Source organism: Zingiber officinale, chromosome 1B, assembly GCF_018446385.1.
Source record: "Zingiber officinale cultivar Zhangliang chromosome 1B, Zo_v1.1, whole genome shotgun sequence".
NCBI classification, from domain to species: Eukaryota; Viridiplantae; Streptophyta; class Magnoliopsida; order Zingiberales; family Zingiberaceae; genus Zingiber; species Zingiber officinale.
The window spans coordinates 107,968,838-107,978,363 of NC_055986.1; the positions used below are offsets into that span (position 1 = coordinate 107,968,838).

A 9,526-nucleotide genomic window follows, 5' to 3' on the forward strand; every position below is an offset into this window, starting at 1 on the left:
ACAGCACAGGCCTAGATGTACTGCCTTCATCCGTCCCGCCTGCACCGCTCCTCTTGCTTTAGTTAATCTGGTAGCTATTGCTATCTTTAGCCTTACTCATTTGCGTCACGTCTCTTCCTGCAACTGCATCACGCATGGTATAGAATTAAGAATAAGAGAGGGAGCGTAAAAACCTTACTCCACCCTTGGGCCACAGCGCCCTTGCATCTTATGATGACCCCGCAGTTCTCGCGACGCGCCTGGGCAGCTGCGTGGATCAGGGCTACCTATGCGGAGCTACTTGCTCGGTCGAGGAACATCCCCGCAGACCTGCTTGCTACTTTTCTGGTCTGACAATCGCTTCCGCTGCCCCGTCTTACCTACGACCCCTTTGGATTGCTTGGCTTCTGCAACTTCATGAAACTTCCCGCCTAGCCTCGAGCCTTTCACGAAGAATGCTTCTTTTTTGAGGCCACGCCCCTTCATGATTACCTTGCCTTGTCGACCTTTAATGCGTTCCTTCTCGCGATGACACCTGTCCGGCGCCTTTATTGCGCATGCCCCATGACGCCAGCATCTGACCCCCTTTTGCACCCTTCGGCGCTTATTTCCCATCCGACGACGTTGAGGCACGTTGCCCCAAAAAGATATGCGGCTCAACTCTCGATGTTTCCTAGGAATGAATGGACTTTATAAACCCTAAAGGCAGTCCGCTTTCCTTACCCCGACGCTTTGCCATCCTCCTCCCTTCGTTCGCAGTCGTTTCTAGCAGTGCAACTCCTCGTCTTCCTGCTTACGCCTGACCTGTGACCCTTCTTGTCTTCATCCCCCTCGCCTGCTTGCTCCTCACAGCCATGGATGGTAAGGACCCCCTCTGGTATTCACATTACATTTCTGATTTAGACCACCACGACCTGTTTGCACTGTAATCCAACCTGGGGGTAGGCCCGGCATATGAGTTTCGCCTTCCTTCGACAGACGAACATCCTTCTTCTCCCCCCGAAGGGTTTATCACAGTCTTTAAGGATCAGGTCGTAGGCGGTCTTCGCTTCCCGTTACATCCTTTTCTCTCTGAGTTGAGTCAGTATTGCAGGATTGGTATATCTCAATTTGCCCCCAATGTGTTCCGAGCGGTCTGCGGAACCATCATCTTGTGCCGCATTTACCAAATCCCCTTGACCGCCAGACTATTCCATCACTTTTATTTTTTCCGGCGAGCCGAGGCAGGGGTATTCAATGTTCAGGCCAAGCTGGGCCTTAAGTTTTTTGACGACCTACCTTCTTCCAATAAAGGCTGGAGGTCACGCTTTTTCTTCCTCAAGCCCCCTGCCCCCTTAACGGGGCCTTCTCAATGGCGTTCTCTCCTCGCTTCGGACTTCCCTTCGCATGTCCACGAACCTGCCTGCTCCGCAGCTACGGACAAGCTAAGAGGTGTTGTTGTTCGCCTGTCCGTGCTGATGCTGGAAGGCATTCTGCATGCTTTTGGTCTTAGTCCTGTCTCCACAGAAATCAGAGCTCCTTTTGGTAAGATGTTACTTTTTATATGCCGCTCTTCGCTAACTGAGGTGCCTTTCCCCCCTTATTCTTGTAGTGGCCGCCCTACTTCGCTCCTTTGCTAGCAAAGAGACACCTGCGGTGGCCGTTCTGCAAGCTCTGAACGAAGAGCTGACGCAAGGTCTACCTTCTGATCCCGCCGTCGCCTCCGGTTCGCCGCTTTCGGAACCCCGGGCTTCTGATGCGGAGGAGGCCCCGGTGCTTACCGAACCACTTGTTCTCAGCCCTGCAGACTCAGCCCTACCCCGCATCTCTGGTCAACCTGCGGCTGAGCCGTCGCCCCCAGGACCGGTGCCTTCTCTCCCGCCAACTATGAAGCTGCGCCTTACGCACAAGTGCAAGAGAACAACCCCAGCCACTGCAACTTCTCCTCCGCCTCCTCGCCGTCAACGTGTAGTGAGCATCTCCTCCCCCACCAGGTCCTCGGATACGAGCTCGGTCCAAAAGGCAAGCTTGGTCCAGGAGAAGGCCTTTGATCTGGAGGTGGCAGACCCGCCATTGGACTTGACCGTTCCGGTGACCATCCAGAATATACTACCTGCCCCGCCCTCGTCCTCTGACGATCAACCCCCGGACTCACTGATGCCTCCCGCGTCTCATCTTCACGCGCCTCCGAGCTTGGCCATGCCGATCCTGAACCTGCCCTCTACAGACCCAGCCTTTGAAGCGCTATGGAGGCTCCCTTCGGAGACCGACCCGGCCCACACGCCCGCTGCCGATTCCTCGCTTATCTTTGGTAGGGTCAACTTCTATGGGGACCTGGCCATCTCCTGGCAATCAGCCAGTCAACAGTTCTGGGAGAGCAGTTCCCCTTTGGGGGAATTCGATCAAATTGCTCGTTCCCTGGTGGCGGTAAGCTCCTTCTCTTCTTTTCCTTAGTATCCGTGTATTTCTGTAACCCCCCTTCTCTTCTTCCGGCCACTTGCAGACCTGCTCCGTGAGTCTGAGCGCCGTGCAACGAGCGATCGAGCTTCAGCGAGAGAACGCGGTGCTCAAGGCACGCCTTCAGGAACTAGAGCACCCTGCGGCTTCCTCCGCTCCTCCCGAGCCTTCTCTGGGAAGCTTGGATGCCTATTTGCGTGCCATCGGGGAGTCGGCGGCTTCTGCTCGGACCATTTCCCATGCTGCCTTCGATAAACTTCAACAGCTGGAGGCGGCTTTGAAGACAAGTGAGTCTTCCCTGGCTTCTGAAGTGGATCGTCGCCAAGCGACAGTTTCTGAGCTGAAAGCCAAAGAGGCAGAGCTGCTCTCCCAATCAGAGGAGTTGACGCTTCTACGGCAAGGTCAGGAGCTCTTGCAGATGAGGCTGGCTGACGCCCAGGCCCTGGCTAGTGTTGCCGCTGCCCGAGAAACAACCATGCAGACTCAGTGGGAAGCGTGCCAAGCCACTCTCCAATCCTTGCAAGCGGATCTCGTGAAGGCTCAGGAAGCAGTGTCTCAAGGCCAGAGCGATTTGTCCGTGGCCCGCGCCGAAGCTGAGGAGAACCGGAACAGTTTGGAGGCGTACCGGGCTGGCGAATCAGAGCGGCTAAAGGCGTACAGACTGGCCTACGTTCGCTCTTCCTTCTTTCTCCATAAGTTGGGACGCTGGATGGTCTTGTTGCTCTGCCATGGGGCCGCTGGTGGGGTCAGACAAGCCTTTGAGCAGGGTTTCCTACGCTCGGCACCTCCCGCCACGTTCTTGGACACGGCTCGCCTGACCAGAGAATTGCCGCAGGACACCTTCCCTTCTTTTGAAGCGGATGAGGGACTTTTTCTCTTGGAGGCTCCTCCACCTGCGGCCGATCCGGCTCTCGGGGATATTCCTACCCAGGCTCCTAATGCTGCTACCTCTGACACGTCTGCTGATCATGCATCTCCCGACACAGCACCAGCCGACCCCGGGCTCCTTCCTTCGGCTTCCGTTGACTCAGTGCCTTCTCCCCCGAATGTAGTATGATGAGTGATGTATTGCCATATTCTCCTTCTATGTGTTGACGCCGACCCTTCTGTGATTGTAATTATTGCTATGGTCGTTCTGAACTCCGGAAAATTATCTCGCTTCCCCTTTATACATCCTTAGCTTGTTTCTTTCTTTAGTAGGTCGCCTTTGGCCTTGTTAGATCTCCGTTAATTTGTTTGCCCTTGCTTATCTTGCACGCTTTGTTCGACTACGTAGTTCTTCCTCCGATAGCTGTCTTTGTACCTAGCCCGGCCCGGGCCAACTCTTGCCTCGCATGTCCCTGAAGCCTGCTGACCTGCAATGCCTGTCTCTCTACTGGCTCTTCCGTACACTTTTGTCTTGGTTGGAGCGACTCCTTTAGGAGACGCTTCGTATTTCGAGCCCTCGCCTTTCCCATAATGCCCTCTGGTTATATTTTCGGGGCTCATCACAGAGCGCTCCCTGCCTGCCTCCGCCCCTGCATCCACCGTCCGTTGCGGACTTACGAAAATATCCTTCCTCCACCATACCTATAAGTATCTTCTTCCTCTCTCCCTTTTGTTATGATTCGCCATCGCCACGAAGTACTCAAACGTCGCCGCCGCCGACTGATCGTTTCTGAGACTGCGCCGCGCTTCTTCTTTTTTCTCCAAGCTTCCCCTTTTCGTTTGTTCCTTCTGCCGCCTGAGATAATCTTCCTTGCAATGGCTTCTCCTTCTTGGGCTTCCTTGCTAGCGGAGCATTTCCCAGGCGCTTCAACTTTCGCTGAGTTAGATTGGGATGACCTACGGTACACTTACGAAATCCCTACTAGCTTTCGCCCCATCATCCCTACCGGTGTGAACTTGTACTTCGATCCCCCGCCGAGTTCTTGTACTTTCTTTACTGAGCAATTCGTATCTGGCCTTCGTCTACCCCCGTATCCTTTTTTGTCTGGAGTGTGTCGCTACTTTAAGATTCCCTTAGGTCAGCTAACCCCCAACTCCATAAAGATTTTATGTGGCTTTGTAATACTTTGCGAAGTTTGTGAGGTTTCCTGGTCAGCTCCCCTTTTTCATTGCTTCTTCGCTCTCGTTCGGCGCGCCGATGGTCTTTTTGATTTCCAAGCCCGCAGCCAGACTACTTTCTTTTCTCCTCTTCCTCCTCCCAGTGCTAACTGGAAGAAAAAGTTATTTTTTCTCCGGTTTCCGGAGGAAACAGACTGGCCCATGCATTGGCAACCTGAACTGCCTATGACTCCAGCGCTGGACGAATTCTACATGGACCTCTCTTATGCCACAGCTGCTGCTCAAATGGAGGATTGGCGCTTGAATCTGATGAGACTGCTATCTGAAGATCTACTTTCTTTCTTCAGGCTAAGCCGCTGTACCTCTGACACACCGCGCTCCTTAGGTAAGTTTGTGTTGAATGCCTCCTTTTCGATCACTTTCCCTGTGAGAGTGACTTCTCGTGTTGATGCCTTCAGCTGAAGTTTTGCATCGTGCGTCGGAGGTTCTGCCTCTGCCCTTCGATGACCTGGAGATAATGCGGCGCGGTCGGGCAATCTTGGACAGGAGGCTACTCCCTCACCTTGGGTCTGCCTCAGTCGGGGCAGCGACTCAGCCTGCTCCCAACCCTGCCTCACACGCCGCTTCTCCTTCCCCTGCCGCCTCGAGCCGAGGTCGGGGTCGGGGCCAAGCTACTCGCCCGGCCAGAAGCGCCTTCCGAGGAGCCTTGCGGGCATCCGGATGCGGTCGCGCAGCTCTTCATCACGCAGGTCCGAGCTCATCCGGCCGGGGCACCACAGACAGGGGTGCAGCGGCCTCTTCACAGGGTCAGCCTCGCTCTGATGATTCTGACTTGGATAACCAGCCCCTGCTTCACAGGCGGCGCCGAAGACTAGGTCTGACTTCATTAATGCTTGGTTCTGTTTTTTCATATGACCATGCTGCCCCCTGCTACTGTCGTGACTGGCTCTGACATTACTTCCCTCTTTACTTCTGTTTCCCTTATCTGGCAGCCTCTCCTAACCCCTACAGGGGGCGACCAGCTGCGTTCCGCTTTGCTCCTACTGCTGCAGAGGGAGACAGCCCCGACGATAATCAAAACCCGGTGCCCACTGAGCCCGTTCCCGAGCCACCTCCGGCCCCTCCTGGTGCTGACGCCGGCCCTTCTCAACCTTCCTTCTCCGCCCGCCATTGTTACAGGACAACCATCCCCTCTGAAGCTGCTCTAGCTCGGCGGCCTGACGCCTCCACAAGCCTTTTGATGATGAAAGGCTGCCTCGGCAGTTTGTGGGCAGAGAGTATGGATCAAATGGGTGACGCACCTCCATTAGCCCAGATGGACAGGTTCTCGAAGTCCTGGGCTAAAGTAAGTACTCTTCACCTCATACTGGATAGTGGTTGGCCTTAACTGAGGGTTATATCTTTCCTCCAGACTCATGCAGAATCCATAGTGCTGAACTAATCTTTCCACACCCTTCATCATGAAAGAAAGGAACTCCAGGAGAGAGTCTCCGAATTAGAGTTGCAATTGAACGATCCCACCCAAGCTAGTTATGCTTTGCGAGCGGAGATTCAGGCTCTAACCAATCAGACCGACCGACAGAAACAGTCCCTGATACAGGTGAAGGATGAGCTCCGAGCTATGAGGGAGGAGAGAGCTGCATCTGAGGCAGGGTATCAGCAGCAGCTTGCCCATCAAGCTCAGGTGATACAGTCCAGAGATACCCTTCTGCAAGAGAGGAGCGAGAAATTGGAAGTGCAGGCAGCTCAACTGGAGACTCAGGCAGCTGAACTGAGGGCTCTGAAGGCAGAACTATCCCAGTCTTGAGCGGCTCTGTCGGGAGTATCCACCGCCTTAACCGTCTATCAAGAAGGAGAGGAGGACCGTTGCCTACGAAGTCGAATGTCCTACCTGTCCTCCCCCGAATTTTTGTTCCAAGCTGGGGCACGCTTCTCTGCGACCATACCATACACGACGGCAGGGGTTATTCGTCAGTTGCACGCGCAGGGCTTCTTGAGCTCCATCCCCCCTGCAGACTTTTTGGATTGTCATCAAATCATTCAAGACTTTCCAGATGATATTTTTGCTCCTTTCAAATGATCTGTATCAACTTCTTAATCCGATGAAATTTTTATATGTACATACGTATCTTCGAGTTTTGGCTCGACTACCATGCTATCTCTAGCCCCCTCGGCTGCCCTGGCTTATAGCAACGGGGTCGGTATCCCTCACACCCGATAGGGCCGTAGGTAGTTAGCACTCCAAGGTCGCTCCAGCTTCCTTCCCTGAGCGTCTTGCAAATAATAGGCCCCTGATGCCAGCTTCTTGATGACTTTGTATGGTCCGTCCCATTGTGGTGCTAGCTTCGTCACTTCCCCCAAGGGCTTCACCTGCTTCCAGACTAGGTCTCCTTCTCCGAAGAAACGAGGGATCACCCTTCTATTATAGTTTTGCCTCATTCTCTGTCTATAGGCCTCCAACCTGGCCGCTGTTTGTTCACGAATTTCGCTGATGAAATCTAGCTCAGCCAGCCGTCGCTCTGCGTTCCCTTCATCATACATCATTCTTCTCACAGACGGTATCCCGACCTCCAGAGGTACCACTGCTTCATTGCCATACACTAAATGGAAAGGTGTCAGACCTGTACTTTCCCGGGGTGTTGTACGATAGGCCCATAAAATGCTTGGCAGCTCATCCACCCAACTGCCTCCCGTATGATCCAACTTGACTTTGAGCCCCCGCACTATTTCTCGGTTGACTACCTCTGTCTGACCATTGCTTTACGGATGCGCCACCGAAGTGAAGGCCTGAGTTATGCCGAACCCCTTGCACCAATTTTGTATCTTGCGCCCTTGAAATTGCCTACCATTGTCTGACACCAGTTTGTGAGGCAAACCGAATCTGCAAAAGATATTCTTCCATAAGAACTGGATCACCGCATCTTCAGTGATCTTAGCCAAAGCTTCCGCTTCCACCCACTTGGAGAAGTAATCCACTGCTACCAGCAAGAAACGCCTTTGCCCCGTCGCCATCGGGAAAGGACCCACTATATCCATACCCCACTGGTCAAATGGGCAAGACACTATAGAAGTTCTCAGCAGCTCTGTAGGTCGGTGCGTCATATTCTGGTACCTTTGGCATGACAGACAAGTATTCACCAGCTTCTGTGCGTCCTTCTGCAAGGTAGGCCAGAAATATCCGGCCAATAGTACTTTCCGAGCCAGCGTTCTCCCACCCGCGTGATTACCGCAGCATCCCAAGTGTATCTCCTGTAAGGCCTGATCCGCTTCTTCTATATTCAAGCACTTGAGCAGAGGTCTAGAGAAAGACCTTTTGTAGAGTTGATCTCCAATCATGATATAAGAATGAGCCTGTCTCCTGAGCATACGTGCCTCTTCTAGGTCGGCGGGTACAATTCCATGCTGGAGGAAACTTATTATGGGCGCCCTCCAATCAATTACTCCTCCCAGATTATTTTGCAGGTCGATCTGAGCTATAAGGAAGGTCTGCGCTATAGATCTATCCAGCACCCAAGTAGTCAGGGAGCTGGCCATTTTAGCTAGTTCATCTGCCCTTTCATTTTCAGCCCTGAGAATCTTGGTGACTGTGACCTCTTTAAAATCTTTCCTCATCTTCTCATAGGCCTCCTTGTAAACTTGCATCTTTTCATTGTTTGCTTCGAAATGCCCGACCACCTGCTGCGTTACTAGCTGTGAATCTGAGTATATCACGACTTTGCTTGCCCCCACATGCCGAGCTGCTTGCAGACCTGCCAATAGGGCTTCATACTCTGCCTCATTGTTAGTAGCTCTAAAATTTAGCCGTACAGCCAGCTGCATAATATCTCCCTGCGGGGATATCAGAAGCGCGCCTACACCACTTCCCCGATGGGTAGCTGATCCATCCACATAAATCTTCCAGACCTCCTCCGAGTTTGCTTGATAAACTTCTGTTAAGAAATCCGCCAGAGCCTGTGCTTTGATCGCGGTTCGGGGCTGATACTGTATATCATATTCCCCTAGCTCGGTCGCCCATTTGATAAGCCGACCCGCTACCTCCACCCTGGTGAGGGCTCGGCCCATAGTACTGTTTGTCAGGACGGTGATGGGATGCGCCAGAAAATACGGTCGGAGGCGCCGAGCCATTAGAACAAGTCCGTAAACCAACTTTTCTAGGGCCGTATACCGAGACTCAACCCCCTTCAATAGATGACTGAAAAAATACACTGGCCGTTGTACATTATCCTGCTCCTTAACCAGCACAACCCCCACGGCCTCAGGGGTAGCCGACAAGTAGACCCAAAGAGGCTCTCCCACAACAGGCTTAAACAGCGACGGTAAGGATTCCAAGTATTGCTTTAGCTCCTCCAAGGCCTGTGTGCACTTCTCCGTCCACTGAAACTTGGCTGCCTTCCTGAGCACTTTGAAGAAGGGCGCCGCTCGATCTGCAGACCTGAAGATAAATCGGGATAGTGCTGTTATCCGGCCGACCAGCTTCTGTGTTTCCTTCAGATTCTGAGGGATCTGCATGTCACGAAGTGCTTGAACCTTCTCAGGATTGACTTCTATCCCTCGCTCAGTCACCAAGTAGCCCAGAAACTTCCCTCCTCTGGCCCCGAACAAACATTTCAGGGGATTCAGCTTTACCCCATATTGCCTCAGAGTCCCACAGGTTTCTTCTACATCTTTTATTAGACTGTACGCCAGGGGGGACTTGATCAGGATGTCATCAACATAGACTTCTACGTTCCGCCCGATCTGACTCCGAAAAACCTTATCCATCATCCTTTGGTAGGTAGCTCCAGCGTTCCTGAGCCCAAACGGCATGACAGTATAGCAGAAAGTACCATCAGCTGTTATGGAACTAACCTTCTCCTGATCCTCCTTAGCCAGGGGTATCTGATGGTATCCCTGATAAGCGTCCATCATGCATATCCTTTCACAGCCAGCAGTTGAATCCACCACCTGATCGATCCGCGGGAGTGGGTAACAATCTTTGGGGGTGGCTTTGTTGAGGTCGCGAAAGTCTATGCACACCCTCCACTTGTTGTTGGGCTTCTTCACCAATACGACGTTGGAAAGCCAG

General features: G+C 53.0%; 1 protein-coding gene across 1 annotated transcript; it reads left to right on the forward strand.

Moving 5' to 3' along the window:
* Positions 1–4,662: 4,662 nt before the first annotated feature.
* On the forward strand, positions 4,663–6,268 carry LOC122040858 (MAP7 domain-containing protein 1-like). The gene is made up of 4 exons (XM_042600318.1): positions 4,663–4,846; positions 4,920–5,336; positions 5,454–5,784; positions 5,929–6,268. The coding sequence occupies exons 1-4, from the start codon at positions 4,663–4,665 to the stop codon at positions 6,266–6,268; spliced, it is 1,272 nt and encodes a 423-aa protein (XP_042456252.1).
* Positions 6,269–9,526: the final 3,258 nt, after the last annotated feature.

Coding starts and splice junctions, on each gene's coding strand:
- LOC122040858 (XM_042600318.1), top strand. CDS start 4,663: ATGCATTGGCAACCTGAACTGCCTATGACTCCAGCGCTGGACGAATTC. Junction 4,847..4,919: donor TGACACACCGCGCTCCTTAG/GTAAGTTTGTGT, acceptor TGATGCCTTCAG/CTGAAGTTTTGCATCGTGCG. Junction 5,337..5,453: donor CAGGCGGCGCCGAAGACTAG/GTCTGACTTCAT, acceptor CTTATCTGGCAG/CCTCTCCTAACCCCTACAGG.